We start from the raw sequence: 16,050 nt of genomic DNA, 5'->3' as shown, positions 1-16,050 counted from the left end.
ACCTTCACTGGGGAAAGGGCGAGAAATCGACCCGGGGGGGATCCCGGGGGACACTCAGGGGCCACCTCCTGGTGTCGGGGGTGTCCCCAGGGTTACTCCCTCGCCTGCCCCTCGTCCCGGGCTTCCGGAGGACTTTGCAGCCCCGCAACTTTGCAGCGGGGACGGCGCCTTCCCGTTGCCCTCCGGCTGCTCCTAACTAAGCTGGGGGGGACTCTGGACACGGGGTTTGTCGCTTGCCCGACGCCCCCCGCCCCCGCACGGCGCTGCCCGGCCGCGAGCGACGACCGCGACCCGGGGCCGCGTCCCTTCCCCGGGGCCCTGCCCGTGTCCCCGGCCGCACTCACGGCTCCGCGTCCCTTCCCCGGGGCCCCGTCGGTGCCGCTGCCGTCGCCGCCGCTGTCGGTGTCGCCGTGCGGGCTTCAGCTCCGCTCCATGTCGCCGGCGCCTCCGCTGGGAGCTGCCCTGGCGCCGGGCGGAGAGAGGGAGCGAGGAGAAGGAGGAGGAGGACGAGGAGGAGGAGGGAAGGGGAAGGAGGAGGAGGAGGAGGAGGAGGGCCGCCCTCCCAGCCAGCCAGCAGCCGCCTCCGGGGCGGCCCCTGGGCTCTGTCCCCTCCCTCCCGCAGCCCCACGCGTGACACCGCGGGCAGCCACGGGGCGAGACGCGGCGTGGGGAGCCGTCCCGCCGCGGGGACACCCTCTCTGAGCCCCCCGCGCTTCCCCATCCTCACCAGGGTCGGTCTTGTCCGGAGCGGTGGCTCTGGGGCTTCCTTCCCGCATCCCCCGGCCCCAGGCCCTGTTCTGGGGGCTCGAGGTCCGGCCTCCTGCCACGCTGCCCCCACGGGTGCTGTTTTTCTCCCCGTGTTTGGACAGGGGCCTCGGGTTCTCCCGTCGGCTCCAACTTGCCCTCAAACGAGCAGTGCCAAAAACCCAGTGCTTGGGAACGGCTCCTTCCCACCGGATGGAGATGTGGGATGCTCCACAGGGATGGGGTGGGCAGGATGCTCTTGCAGGCGGCTTCCCCCCATCTCACACCAGAGTGGCCCTTTGGGGCATGGAATTCCTAGGGAAGCGCTGGAGCAGGCAGAGCTCCAGCCCGGCACAGAGCATTCCCACAGCTGGATGGCGTTTCCGTGTGGAGAAGCCCACTGGGAGCCCATTCCTGCTGAACCCTCCAGGAAAAGCCGCTGCACCGGAAGCAAGAGGATACTCCAGCCTCTTGGAGCTGCGTGGCGGGGTGTTTGGAAATGACAAACATTTCATTCTGCCTTGTAAAATCTTTAAAATATCGTGTCAGCACGGAAGGGAAACTGTTCATGTTTCACCAAACTGGGAAAATTCCCATCGGCTGGAAGCAGTTTCCTCCCCTCATCCCATCACATTGTTCCACGGGAATTTGTTTTCCCAAGCGCTGTTTCCCCCCAGTCCCAGGACTAGAAAACAACAACAGTCAGAGGCCCCAGGATCTTGGTCCAGCTCCGGCTCAGCTGGGACAGCCCTGATTGTCCAGCTGCCACGTGCCGACCTGGAAAACCGCCTTTGCAGAGAGCATCCCGTGGCCAGAGCGGCAGGGAGAGCCTCCAGCCGCCCTCGCAGGGCTCCGGCGGGAGGAAGAGGAGGAGGAGGAGGGAGGAGCATCCCCCTCAGATGGGACACGGGGACAATGAACAAAGGGCCGAGGACCCACGAGCGCTTTGTTCGGGTCGCCATGGCAACAGCCCGGCCACCACTTTCACTTTCCTTTCCTTCCCCCCCCCCAGTCCTCTGTGGCCTCCGCTGCCCCATAGTGTCCCATGGCCACATGCGCCACCGTCCCCGCATGCCGCCGTGTCCTGTCATCCCCGCATGCATCCCGCCATCCCTGTGTCCGCATGAGCATCCTGCCATCCCCATGCGCATCCCGCCATTCCCGGGACACCCCCCATGTGTCCCTCGCCTGCGGGAAGCAGTGGGCGGAGGGGCCAGGAAAGGCGGGATCCTGCGGGCACGGAGCACGGGCCACGGCGCGGGAAGGCCGAGCCGGCCCTCGCCTTCCTCTTCCCAAACCGGCGGCGGGGAAGAAGCCGCCGGGCGCTTGGACCGGGGCAGGATGCGGCCGCCTGACTCACGCCAGGGCTCGCACAATGGCCTGGCCCCTTTACCCGGGCCGGAGCGGGCAAAGCCGGCAGCGCCGCTCCGACCCGGCTTCCTGCACGGAAGCGGGACCATTGTGCGGGAAGGGGCTCGTGCGCCGAGACGCCAGCCTGGGAAAAGCCGCCGCCGGCCGGAGCGCTGCCCCGTGGAGCGCTCCTAGGGAGGCCTTGGGATGGAAACGCTGCCCCGCAGCAGCCGGGTGGATACGGCACAAACTCTGGGAATGCGGCGGCTCCCAGCCGGAGCTCCGCAGGTCGGAGCGCGCGGGCTGCGAGCGCCGGGGCTGCTCCCTGCACGGCCCCGGCCCGCGGCCGCTCCGGAGGCGCCCGGCTCGGTGCTGCCGTCCCGCGCGGCGCCGGCAGCGCCCCGTACTGCAGGGAGCCGCTCGGCCGGGCGCAGCAAAGCCAGGGCACGTGGGATCCCTCTTGGAGCCATCACTGCCAGGAAAATAAAGTCAAAGCAACCAAATTCTGCAGGAAGACCCAGGGGGGAAATGGGCTGCGGCCACAGGTGAGCTCCAGCTGCGCGGGAGAGTGGAGCGGTGCCGAAATACCTGGGCAGAGCATGAGGAAGGACGGGAATGCTCCCTTCTGGCAGGCGCAGCGCTGCATCCGCAAGTGGCCAAACTTGCTGCTGGATAAAACCTGCTGCCAGGCAGCGCCGGGCACTCGATCCTTCCTGGCACCTCCAAAGGACGTGGAAACCGCGCGTGGCCGAGACACCCCGGGCAGAGCAACCCCCCGTCCGCACGCGGGAGCCTCGGCTGCTCCGCAGAGCGGGCAGCAAAGCGGCGCCCGGGGGGACCCGCGCCGCGCCGGGCAGCGAGGAGCAGCGCGGGGAGATGCCAAGAGGCTGCGGCGCCCGGACCACCCAGCGGGCCGGGCCGGGCCGGGCAGAGCCCACAAGGCGCAGCCGCATTCCCGGCGCCCTCGGCCAGCCGGGCTCCGCAGGGACCCCCGGTGCCACCAGTGCCACCCACCTCCCAGCAGGCCGGGACCCTCCAGCTCAGCCCTGACAGAGGGGCTTTTCTTGTCCCCTGCCTTTGTTTTCTATTTAGTGCTTTTGTTCCCCGCTCTTTGGTCCTTTGTTCCAGCTTGTCCTTTGTTCCAACGCCTTTGGTTTCTCTCCCCTTTGATGCTTTGTCACTCCCTTCATCTTGGTGCTTTTCTTTGCCCGGGTTTTTAAGCTGGCGGTTGTTTTCGCTCCGCTCTGGGCTTGGAATTCTTCTGCCTCGTCCACTCGTCGGGTCACATGGGCCCAGCACGGATTGTCTTTAAATCCCCATTTGTCTTGTTTTGGTGCCTGGATTTCCCTGCCTTTATGTCCTTTCTTAAGAGACTCTTAGCGATTTTTTTTCTTCTCACTGAGGAAAGTAGGGAGGGGGATTGGGGGCTTAATTAATTAGTGAGTGTAATCTTTAGAGGCATGGCACTGCGGGACATGTGGAGCATTATTACTAATCATTATTATTGTTATTAGGATGTTAAGGGTTAGGGAGGATTTAAATACCAGCTAATTGCAGTGGAGAGCTCCCAACTTTGCAAAACTGCTCTGCAAAGAGCCAGACTCGTTTCCCCCAACAACATTTTGGGAAATTGTGGCTCTCGGCACACAAGCGGCCGAGGAAAAACCCCCAGAGAGCCCCAGCTGGGACCATCCAGCTCCAAGGGACGCTAAATCCCTGCATCTCTTGTGAACTACGAGGTTTTTATCGCTCCTGCAACGCTCAGCAGCACAAGAGGCAGCTCGGAGCACGTGCGCAAACACAACCGCAAAATCAGATACCGGGCGGTCAGGATTAGGGAACCGTTTGCACGAGAACGGGCTCCGCGGCACCGCACGGTCCCTGCGCTTTGATTTAGTGCCCCAAACGCTTCCCCCCGGCCTGACGCCAGCGCCGTGTCCTTAGCAAGTCTGATCATGCCGTGACTCGCAGCCTGCGCAGGGGACGGCAGCGCTGCCACCAAGTCCCCGTGCTCCTGTGTCCCCATCAAATGCAAGGGGGGACCCGGCTTCGCCGGCACCAACCACCCCCCGGCACCCCCGTCCCCAGCGCTCGTTTCAAGCAGCTCCCGCTCGCTGCAGCACCAGCTGTTAAACTGAAGCAGCAGCCAAACTTAGCAACAGGATGTACCCTCAGATAATGTGATCGATATCTGAAATGCAGCTTTTCAAGTGAGCGCGAAACCCATCTGTGAAAACTGGGTGTTTTAGGAGATGGGCTCCGATACGGGGTTCCTTTGACTGTCTCTTCACAGCGCCCTGAGTCGTCCTCGCGCGAGTCACTTACAGTAACTCGGTGACGTCCCCGCACCTTGCGGCCGCTCGTTTTGGGGTGACGTAGGCTGCTTTTCCGAGTGGGGCCTCATGAACATGAGCAAGAAGGGCCCTCGCCGAGGGGGGATGTCAGCTTTGTGCCCAAAGGAACAGGCCCAGCTGGATCAGAGCGTGGCAGAGTGCTGCCGGTTGGTGCCTTGGACAACGTGTTTGAGAGGGGATCCGATCAATATGTATAAATACCCGAGGGGAGAACATAAAGATGGGGCCAAACTCTTCTCGGTGGTGGCCAGTGACAGGACAAGGGGTAATGGGCGCAAGTGGAAACACAGGAGGTTCCATCTCCATGTGAGGAAGAACTTCTTCCCTGTGAGGGTACCAGAGCCCAGAGAGGCTGTGGAGGCTCCTCTGGAGACCTTCAAACCCGCCTGGATGCCACTGTGTGCTCTGGGTGTCCCTGCTGGAGCAGGGGTTGGACTAGGTGATCCCTAGAGGTCCCTGCCAACCTCAACCATTCTGTGGTTCTGTGTTTGATTAGACCCAATAACAGCTCAATAACAGCCCAAAGTTATTGCTAAACGCGCTGCACCATCGTGACCCTGCTCAAGAGCATCAGCGGGGCACGCACGGGACTGACGCCTCGGGAAGCCCAAGAGGAGGGTTTTCCAGGCAGGAACATGGGGAAAAAAATAAAGAAAGAAAGAAAAAGGTTGCCAGCTCCGCCAAATGCGGAACCAGGATGCACGGAGTGCGCGCGGGCACGGATTGCTCCCCCTTTTCCTGACCGGGGCTGGCAGCAGCCAGGCAGCTCCACCGGGACCTGGGAGCCGTCTCGCTTCGGTAGGTGCCTGTGTCGGTGCCAACAACCGGCCCGTGTTAAAACCCGTGAAATAAAGGGCGGCCTGGGAAAAGCCATCGTTCCAGTCTGCCCGGTTCTGCTTCCAGGCCTCCCCGGGCCAAGGCGACGCTGGGGCCCGATAAGGCCGGGCCATGAGTCACCGGTGACCGAGCCAAGGCAGGACGGGGGGACACGGGTACGAGGGGCATTGCCCAGCGCGGCCACCCGGCCTGGCCCTTCCCGGCCGGAGCATCCACAGCCCTGCCCGTCCGCAGCCGCGTGGGAGCAGGGATGGGGAGCGGATCGGGAGTGGATCGGGAGCGGATCCCCCCTCGCTCCATCCCGTTCTCAGAAGGGCCGAACCAGTTTCCAGGCCAGAGCTGGCACCAGGAAGGCAAAAAAAAAAAAAAAAAGAACCAAACCCCCCTCATCTCTCTATCTGCAACCATGCAAGGAATATTGTTCAGCGCAGCACAAAAGCATCCCTGAAAATAGAAGCGCCGCGGCCAGGCCTGCCAGTGGCTGTGTGAGATAACGTCTACTTGCAAACAGTGTGCCTTTGTGCCGCTGTCACTGTCCCCATTGTTCAGGAGCCTATTGCCTCGGGGATATTGTTCCCTTCTTTTGTCTCAGCCCCGGCTCCTTTTTGTTTGACTTTACTTACCATTTCATTCCTCTCCTTTGTGCCGGGGCTCTTTCTTTTGTCTCTCCCTCTCTCCCTTTGCTGCCTGTGATTTGTATTTAGCGATTGTTCCGGGCCCATTGGCAGCACAATGGTCCCGGCGCTCTTTTCTCCGCGCTCTTCATTACCTATTCAGGTGGGTTTGTCTGCTCGGAGGTAACGCAAAGAGCGGGGAGGGCTCCCCGAGCGCCCCCGGCTCCAACCTTCGGGAAAAGCCGCTTTTTCCCGGGAAAAGCGGCGCTTTCAGCGGCAGGAAACATCAAGGTCTGACCTTGCTGCAGCGCTCCCTGTCCCCAGAGTGTCCCCCAGTGCCACCAAGGAGCCGGTGGGCTCTGGCCCCGCAGTGCCGGCTCCGGCAGGGAAGGGATTCGCCCCTGCACTCCAGAACAACCTCCGGCTTCTCCGGAGACCACAGGGAAGCAGAGAGGAGCTCGGGGCCTCGCGGGAAGGGGAGAGGCAGCCGGGAAGACGGAGGCCCCGAGGCCGCCCAGCCCCTGCAGGACTGGGGGGTCTGCTGGGCACCATCCTCCTTCCTCCTCCTCCTCCTGGTGCTCGGGGTGTCTGCAGGCACCGCGGGCCGGTCGGGGCTTTGCGGTTCAGCATCTCCCTCCCCTCGAGGAGGAGGAGGAGGAGGCACCGGGAACCCTTTGGGGACAGCAGTGACGGCGGCAGCGAGTGGCCGTCCCCGGGGACAACAAGGCCGCATTGTTCTCCGGGGCTCGGGCCGCATGACCCGGCAGGGCTGTTCTGCGGCTAACGCTGATGAAACAGCGAGGATCAAAGTCCGCTGGGAGCCGCTTCCTCCTCCTCCTCCTCCGCGCAGCCCCGAGGACGGCGCAGACCGAGGGCCTGGCCCCGAACCGGGGTCCCGCGCGGGTGGCATCGCACGGAGCGGGGCAGCGAGCGGGGCCGCGGCCGGGGGGGACGCGGGACGGGGACGCTGGGGGGGTGCCTGGGAATAACCCGAGCAGACTGGGCTCCATTGTGGCATTGTTAGGGCTTCAAAGGACAATGGGGCATTGTTGTCCCTGGGGATGCCATTGTTTGCTTGCTCGGCAGAGCCGCGCCGGGCATGGAGGCTTCCCCGGGGCCGGGCAGGCTCCGTGTGTGGGACACTAAATAACGAGGCCAGCGGGTTCTTACAGCACCTCTGGCCCAAGCCCCATGCACATTTTTTTTTCTTTTTCCTATGTAAAATTAAAAAAAAAAAAAAAAGAAAATCTGGGCGCTGTGCAAAAGTTGGGGGTGGGGAATCAAACGCGGCCATTTCTGTCACCAGCCCCCGAGCGGAGCCCCTTTAACAGGGGTCTGTCCACCCTCCTGGACACTTGTGACATGGCCCCGAATGCGGGTGGTTCCGGGTGCCGCGGGGCTAAAAGGCTGCGTGGGATCCACGCTGGGATCCGCTGGGATCCGCTGCCGCTGAGAATCCTTTCCCAGCACCCAAAGGTGCCCTGGGTGCTGGCTGGGACCCACCTGTCCTTGTCACTGTCCACCTGGCGCCTGGGAAGGGGGAAACCGTGGCTGTCATGAGGGTTTTATACAGGAGAGGAAACAATTACAGCTAATCAAGGTGTAAATACAACCTGTTTTTGTTTGCTTGCTTTTTAATCCCGGGAATTCCCAACATTGCTAGCAAAACAAGGGCGGAATTAGCCTCTCAAAGAGCTCTGAAGCTAATTTCAGTAAAGAAAAAAAGGGATATAGACCCGGCGCTATTGAGGAGCAATAGAAGCAATTTGGGGAAAACAGGGATCCTAAAGCTCCACATGCCAACGCCACCGACCGCAGCCCCATGCCCCAAAGCCCGGCCGGGCTTTGCAAGGCTCAAACGCGACCCGGGAGCTGCTCGGAGCCGCTGGCAGCTCCGTCCCGGCCCTGCAGACGCCGCTCGCGCAGGGAGGCCCGGCCGCCGCGCGTCCCCCCCTCGAGCGGTGCAATTTCCTCTCCGATAAAGAGCTGCCACCACAGGCCCCCTTTCCCTCAGCCCCCGTCTCGCGCGCCCCGTTCGGAGCCCACCTTGGGCTCCTGATATTATCTCACTTCCTCGCTATGAATATTAGCTCTGCTGTTGATTTGCGATAAAGGGATGGGCTCCAAAACACTGTACTCGGGGAGGAGGCCCGTGCCCCGGCGCGGAACAAAGCGGCGCGGAGCGGATGCCGCTACCTGCGCCCGTGTTCGCTTGAAAGCCCCGCTCGGCGCTGCCCTGCCGGCCCCGACACCTGCACGTGGCAGCGGGGCCCTCGCGGCTGCCCGTGCCCTGCAGGTGCCACCGGCTCAGAAATGACGCTCGGGAACGTCCCCGCGCTGCAAGAGACCCCGGGCCAGGGGCGCGGACGCACCTGAGTTGTGCAGCGAGGGCTGGTGCTTCTGCTCCGCTCCGGGTGCTTGTCCGGCTCCTGGTGGGGTGGGAGCGTCCTGGCTCCGGCGGCTGCTCGGATTTTCCCTTCTTCTTTTAAATAACACCCTAATCTACAAGATGCAGCCGAGGGCTCGCAGCATCCCGATGGAGGGATCCCCCCCTAGCTCAGCTACGAGGCCGAACGCGGCCACCTGAGCGGTCACCGCGGCCCTGCTGCCAGCAAGCGCGTTCGCATCCCCGTCCAACGGAGAGCACGGGGAAGGAGAAAAGCGTCCCTGGAAAACTCAGCTTTATTTACAAACCAGATTGCCTGGCAGCAGGAGAGCCAGCGAGACAGCAGGTCGGTGCTCAGAGCGGTTCCACTCAGCTGAGGCCATCACAGCGCTCCAGCAGCTATTACCCCCCTCGGGCGACTATTAGATATCGTTCCTATTTTGCAGGCAAGAGGCTCTGAAGAACAGCAGACAAGGGAAAATTCCAAAAATCAGCAGCCAGAATCAGTGCCAGGCACACAGAAATGCTCAAACTCTGGCCCTTATAACAAGGCAAGTGCTTCTGGAAAGCTCATCCCATTGGGCTTTTCCAGAGAGCTGGGCAAAACGCGCGACAGCACCACGTGTCCTGGGAGTCTAATGGTTGCTAATAAACATTTACACGTGAATCAAATGAACTGCCCCAAACTAAGGCTCTCGGCTGGGTTTCTCTTACTCTTTATGTAGCAGGGTCACTGCTCTGTATAAAATCACCCTCTTTGCTCCAGGGGAAGCAGCGCCGGTGCTGGCAGGGCCTGGATGTACCGTGGGCTACGTCGGGGCTATGCCGGGCAAGGAGCCATCGGGCACAGGGAGCTTGAACTTCACTATTCCAGCTGCAAAAAACCTGAACTCCAGCCCTCCAGGTCCAGGAGGGCAGAGAGCCCCCGAGAACCGGCTCTCCGAGGGGGATTTGCTGTGATTCCTCAGGCCGCATTCCCGGGATTTTGCGCGTGGGGAAGGAGGGAGCGTCGCCCTCTCCGCGGCGCGGGTTTCCGCGGGCTCCGGAGCGAGCAGCCGGGCGGCGGGAACGCGGCGCTGCGGCTGCCGCGGTGGCAGCGCTTCCCGCTGCGGCGCGGGCAGGATGCCCGTGACTCATTTTTCCAAGAGATGCTGCAAACAATAGTAACGATGCCCCTGGTGGGGATGAATGCGAAAAGGCCCGGCGGGGGGGTGGCCATGCTGGGCACCTTGTGTGTGGGCTGCCAAGGGAGGGCACTGCCACTCCGGGACCTGCCGGAGCCGGTTCGGGGGCGTTTTGTTCCGAGCGGGGCCACGGAGCGAAACGGCTGCCCGGCCGCTGCTGTCCCCACCAGGCACCGCGTCTGCTGGGGACGGACACCCGCCTCGTCATCCGGGCTGAAAAAGGGAGAGCTCGGAGGGAAAACGGCCCCGAATTGTTCCAAGCTGCTCCGGGAACAAGACGAGGAGCGGGAAGTCACCGTTACACCCTGATTTAAGGCTCTGGGAGCTCCTGTCTCTATTCAGATGCTGCCTTAAGGGGACAATGTCCAGGCCAGTGGATTCCTCGACCTTCCCGTTGTTGCTCCCTGTACTGTTAGTTTTAGGCATAAGGCGAAGCAGCCCTTGCAATAAGTTTCCAGAGGAGAGGCCCGAGGTGGTGGCACCTCCCAAGAGGCTCCACGGGCTCGAGGAGGTTGTGGGGCACCGTGGAGGGAAAAGCGACGTCTCCCCCGTACAGCCCACGCAGCTACGAGGCTCCTCTCATCATTTACCGATTTCAGCGACACTTTTAAAGGTTACGGAGCGGAAAATGCAGCAAACGCTGACGCTGGCCCGAGCTGAGCAAGCAGCGGGGGGACAAATCCCACCGCAGCGGCGGCTCCGCACAGAGACCGAGACGCGCGAGCAAAACGGCAGCATCATCTTTTGAGAGCAAAAAGCACCAAAACCACCAGCTAACGTCCCCAAAGGCATCTGGCTGGCTCCTGTTTCCTTTCAAGCATGTAGGGGATTACTAGGCAAATCCACAGCATCCTCCCCAGGAAGCACAGAGGGACACTCTCCCATCAGGAGACGGGACCGCGCTGCCTCCCTGCTCGGGCAGGAGGAGGGGACACGGATGTAGCTAAGGCACCTTCCACTCTCTGGCATCACCTTCACCTTAACACAGTCCAAACTGACTGCGCTGACCCCACTGTGGCCCGCGGGGGCTGTCATTCCCCTGCCAGAACCGGTGCAATGGTCTGGGGCTCAAATGCTGCCCGGTGGAGACCTCTGCCTTACCCAAGTGCCACCTTTAGTGCACAAACAGTCCTCAAATGTTGATTCTTAAGAGAGAGCTACAGGTTTGATTGCTATGAATCCATCCTATCTAAAACTACCCTTGATTTTCACCTGTAACATCCAAGGGTGTCTAGAGGCAGGAAAACTCCAGCTGGCAAAGTCCCCCAAAAGCACTTCCTTACCTAGGGACACGAGAGCGCTGCTGCTGCGGGGTGTCTGCTAAGGACAGGAGGTGACATCCCGCTGCAATAATGTCACCTCAGGGCCTCTTCTTCGGGAGTCTGCCCCCAGCCCGGTCCTCCCTGCTGCTATCCCTGAATCCGCCCCCCGCGCTCCAGGGGAAGGAATTTGCACGTTATGGAAAAGTGCAGCTCACAAAAGCAGACGCTTCGCTGCAAGCCGAGCAAGGGGAGCTCTCTAAAGAGGGCCCAGCTGCGAGCGGTCACCTTACCTTCCTCTTCCTCGCCGCGTCCTGCTCGCTCAGGACCAGAACCTCCGATTCCTCATCCCTTGCAGGAGCAGGGATGTCCCAGGGCTCAGGGGCTGGATGAGTCGGGGAAGAAGCTGGTGCCAAGGAGACGCGGGCGCCCTGTCCAGCCACGGCGCTGGCACGGAGCAGCCCAGTTTTCCTTCTTCCAGGTTGTTCGGGAGCCAGTAAAGCCGCTTGAATGCCGGGGAACTCGGTGTTCCTGCCCAGGCTGGTGACACTTGGCTGCAGGGCAGGGGACGGCTCGCCGGGGCCGCAGCACCCCCTTCCGTCTGGCGCCTTCTTTCGCAGCCGGCTCCGCGCGGGACGTCGCCTTCTTGCTGCCTGCAGCTCGGGAAAACTCGGGAAGCCCAAGGGATTCGGGATTAAAAACCCAGCAAGCGCCGAGGTGAGGCAGTGCTGCGGGTTCTGCGGGGACAGACGCGCTCTCCAGGGTTGTTTGTGAGCCCTGGCCGTGCCGTGACACGAGCGGCTCCGTCCTCGGAGCGCCGCAGCCCTTTGCCAGGCTCTTCCCTCCCAGTTTTCCTGGTTTCCTGCTGAGCAGCGTCGCATTCCCCTCCGCGACTCCCCCCTTGCCACACACACAATTACTGCCTATTTTGGTGCCTTATCATGAGATGCTTCAGAGCTGATTAGCCCGGACTTCCTTCCTCCCATCATCAAGCTACTCCAATATCAACATTCACTCGCACTAATTCGATAATATCAAAGAGCAGAGGAGCTCTAGGAGGCATTAAAGCATCTTCAAGTGCAGCATTTGGAGCTGGAAGTAGCAGTGCTGATAAGAACAAGCTATTCCTCTTCATGTCCAGCTTTTTGCAGAGAGCAACCTCTTGTTGGCCATGAACAAAAGGGAAAGACGAATCCCTGTAGGCTCCGAGGCAAATTCCCTGAACCGGAGCAACCTGATTGCAAGAGACTCTGTTAAATAACCTCCATCCCCACATTTGTATGGTATTTTCCATATATACCAGAAAAAAAAAAGTGATTACTTCAAAAAGAGGCTATATAGCTTTAGACAAAGACTCTCGAGATCATTATTTGTTTGTAACAAGAAAAGAGATGCAGGCAGGTAAATTTTCCAGGTGCTGAATCTGAACACTCATTACTGTAACACCTAAACTATTGAGAAAACTTCCTTACCTGCCTGAAAGCTTCAGCTGGAATACCAAAAATAAAATGGGAAGCAGCACTGGGGACCCAGTTACTATTTTATTCCCTGCATGGTAGTTGCTGGTGACATTTTGTGACTTTATTCCCAAATGAGAATGGTAGGTTATTTTTATTCATTGCACATTCAGAAGATTCTGAAACTTCTAAACACTAAAATAAAGCTACTGATTCCATTAGCAGCCTCTACCACTGAATTTGGTTTGGCTACTATAATATGTCACGTTGATTCTCAAAAATTTCTTACCTGGAATATCTGCAACAATATTCCCCATTCCTACAATATTTCTGACTTCTTGGAATGGGGGAAATGTGCTGGGTGATCTTTGCCAGAAGACTCGTATCTTGTATCTTTCTTCTGTGAGACAAGATTCTTCCATCTTGAACTTACTTTCATGATTAAAAGGATACATAAATTTCAAGATGAATTTCTCTCCACCACAGGTACAATTGTAACTGAAACTTTTCTCTTTTTAATCAGAAAAGCAATAGAGGAGACTGATAACAACAAGTAAAAAAACGTATCAAGAGGCTAATAATAAAAGATATATATAAAAAAGCAACCAATATATCCCAACCTATCTAACAGAACCATGGCTTAATTTGGGCACCCTGGCCAAAGAAGTCGGAATTAAAGATGCTGTCCAAACCAACTCCCATATTCTCATATTCTTGGGAAAAACCTGTAATGACTTCACTAGAAGCAGGTTCAAGCAGTGCCTGGGGCTCCAGTTTCCCCTCTGGACAAGTCCATCTTGGCACCATAATGCAGATTTAACAGCCCAGAATGCAAAGATTTTTTTTTTTCCATCAGAAACTGCACAGATCCACGGTGAGAAGAACTTCAAACACATTTCTCCCCCTCCTCACCTCACAGAAAGACACAGGACTGAAAACAAGCAGATTCACATCTATGGTTACTGTGAAAAATGTTTATTTGTGAAATACATCTTCTATCGTTCTCAAGTTAAAAAAAAATAATAATAACCCCACAAAGAAGCAGGTCATTTTAAACTCAGCATGCACCCCCAGCTACACGTAGCTTCCTGTCTACCTCTAAGTCACCTTCCTGCAATCTAACACTTTATCCACTCTGGCACACAGTAGCTATTGTTTTTAAGGAAAAAAAAAATTCTAGTTAGAAACACTTTGGAGAAGAGTGATATTGTCCCCTTTTAGCATGATCCGACCTGCAACACAGAGAAAGGAAAAGGGGCATTAGAAAGATACCAGGGTCTGGGGATAAGCTCATGTTTTCAAATAACATTCCACAAAGATGTTTGCAAGATGCCACATGGTAAATGGTGTGGGATTTTTTAGACCATAGCCAGGGAAGTCTCTTCCCTATTGGACACAGGGCAGCATTACCAGCCTGGCAGGACACATCCCACACGGACAGTTGACACTGCAGTGTATCAAAAAGGTCAATTAACCACATTTCAGACCATTTATCATTTAGATTACACCCACATACCCAGCTGTTTCCTTGATTTTGTTTTGGAGTGAATCTCCTCTGCGTCGTCCAGGACCAAGTTCATATATTCATCAAAGCCCTAAAAAACAAAACAAACAAAAAGCAGTTGGTGAACAAAGTTCCCTGCTCTCAACTTCAGCAAGAGTGATATTAATTATTGTTAAATATGGTGATGCAGGCTGGATAATTAGGGATTCATGACAGAGAAAAGAAGTGCATTTTTACTCTGTGCTTTTTTATTTTTAAGTCTGCTGTTCTTTTTTGACAGAATTTATGAACGTGGATAAACAAGCACAGAGAACAATAAAGGCTCCTCCTGGTACTCACAATGATGCAGCCTTCTATCCGCATGTTCACTTGCTCGTAGAGCCACACCTGGATCCTGGATCTCTGGAAGCGATGGGGAGCAAAATATGAACATAAACATCCTGAGCAACTTTGCTCCTCTCTGCTGTGCACTAAGAACTCAGCTGCACCCTCAATACCAACAGCCACTGGGGCTCTGTAATTTTTAAAGGACAAATTCTCAAGTTTGGTTTCAATCCTGCCCTCAGAAAGGTGTTTTTTTCCCCATTTGAGGCACTCGTGCTGCACGGGTACTCGGGTGTGTTTTAACACCGACACAGAGGGCAGCCCCACGCGTGCGAAGCCGACACCAGACCCGTTGTGGGGATAATCTGAAACGTGGGAGAGAAGCCCTGAGCCCAGAACCAGCTGCTCCGGACTGGGATTGCGGGAAACTCGCAGCTAACGAAGATCAGCTTTAAAAGCCAGCGTGGAAATGAGAGCGCTCCCCGTATGGGATCCTCCACATGGGGCAGGGATCCCTTTGCCCTCCCGGGGGCCCCTTTGCCCTCCCTGGGGCCCTCGCCCTCCCCAGGGTCCCTTCATCCTTCCCTCGTCCGCCTGGTATCCCCAGGGTCCCCTGATCATCTCCAGGCCTCCCTCACCCTCCCCAGGACCCCTTTGCTTTCCCGGGGGGTCTATCCGCCCTTCCTGGCTCCCCTTGTCCCCTCCAGGGTCCCCTCCCCGAGGTCCCTTCGTTTTTCCCTTTACCCCCCTGGAGCCCCTTCGCCCACCCCCCACGGGGTCCCTTCACTCTCCCCGGGCTCCCCTCGTCCTTTCCAGGCCCCCCTCGCCCTCCTGGGGGTCCCTTCGCTCTTCCCAGGCCCCCCTCGCCCCCCTGGGGCCTCCTCGCCCTCTCCGAGGCCCCTTCCCCCGCCCTGCCGGGTCCCTTCACCCTCCCCAGGTCCCTTCGTCCCTCCCAGACCCCCCGGCACTCACGTTTTGCAGGTAGCGGAAGATGAGGTTCTGGAGCGCGGCGTTAAGGGCGGCACCGAGAGCAGCACACGGAGCGCGGCGCCCCGCCCGGCCCGCGCCCCCCGCTCCCCGCCCCGCTCCCCGGTAAGGATACGATGGGCTGCACCATCACCTTCTGCACCTTCTGGCCCTGCCCGCGGTACGCCATGGCTGCGCCGCCTCGCCTCGCGCGCCCGCCGCCGCCGCCGGAAGCCGCGGGGCACGCCGGGAGAGCGCGCCGCGCGGCCGGAAGTCGCCCGCGCGGCCGCTCTGCCACGGGCGGGAGGACCGCGTCTCCACTGCTCCGCGCAGGCGCAAAGCGGACGGGGGGGGTCAGGCAGATTTGGGGAGAGGGGCAAATTTGGGGGGCTGCCCCCCCACGGGGCACTCAGGGCAGCAGCCCCAGCACCTTGGGGGGCTCCAGGGGGCTCGACCCCCTCCCCAGCCTGGGATGGGGCACCCAGGACCTCAACTTGTCCCCCCTCCTGCACTGGGAGGCAGGGGAGACCCCCCATTTCCATCCCCCCTCCCAGGACCCCCCATTTCCCACCCCGCTCCCGCAGACAGAGCCGCCGCGTCCAACTTTGCTAGGCCGGGTTTATTGGAAAACACCTGCAGCTTCAACAGTTCAACTAAGGGGGAGGCGGGGGGGTGGGCTACGTCTCGTACAATCCCTTAAATAGAATACAAATATAAAATGGAGGAGTAAAATATTTACAGGAACAATGGCAGACGCAGACTGCCGTCCCCGGGGCGGGGAAGGCTGACGTGAGAACGGAAGATTCTGCTGAAACCAGAACACGGAGAGGAAAATTTTACGAGGGGGGAACGTTTTCCACGCCACAGTCTTTCCCTGTGCTTCTCTCCTTCCCAAAGTCACTCCCGTCTGTGCAGAAGTCGCATGGTGGAAAATGTCCTTCAGCAGGATGAGGGTCGGCGCTGCCCTGCGCCGCGTGGAGGAAGGTGACAACGTGGTGACCCTGCTGGACCCAGCCGCGCCGTTTCTTCAGAAGGGGCTTTTCCAGCTTTGGTTCACCCCTTTCCTCTGGG

General features: G+C 59.0%; 1 protein-coding gene across 1 annotated transcript; it reads right to left on the bottom strand.

The window, feature by feature from the left end:
* Positions 1–13,287: 13,287 nt before the first annotated feature.
* Positions 13,288–15,213, bottom strand: SNRPE (small nuclear ribonucleoprotein polypeptide E). Its single transcript, XM_088526932.1, has 5 exons — positions 15,116–15,213; positions 14,986–15,012; positions 14,029–14,091; positions 13,702–13,780; positions 13,288–13,417 (listed from the first exon to the last, which is right to left on the bottom strand). Exons 1-5 carry the CDS (start codon positions 15,167–15,169, stop codon positions 13,362–13,364), a joined length of 279 nt encoding a protein of 92 aa, XP_088383058.1. The 5' UTR covers positions 15,170–15,213; the 3' UTR covers positions 13,288–13,361.
* Between the last annotated feature and the right edge of the window lie 837 nt (positions 15,214–16,050).

The sequence above is a fragment of the Tinamus guttatus genome, unplaced genomic scaffold (assembly GCF_059628265.1).
Source record: "Tinamus guttatus ecotype Peru unplaced genomic scaffold, ASM5962826v1 Tinamus_guttatus_pri_ptg000259l, whole genome shotgun sequence".
Classification (NCBI taxonomy): Eukaryota; Metazoa; Chordata; class Aves; order Tinamiformes; family Tinamidae; genus Tinamus; species Tinamus guttatus.
This window is presented reverse-complemented; position numbering and strand designations above follow the sequence as displayed.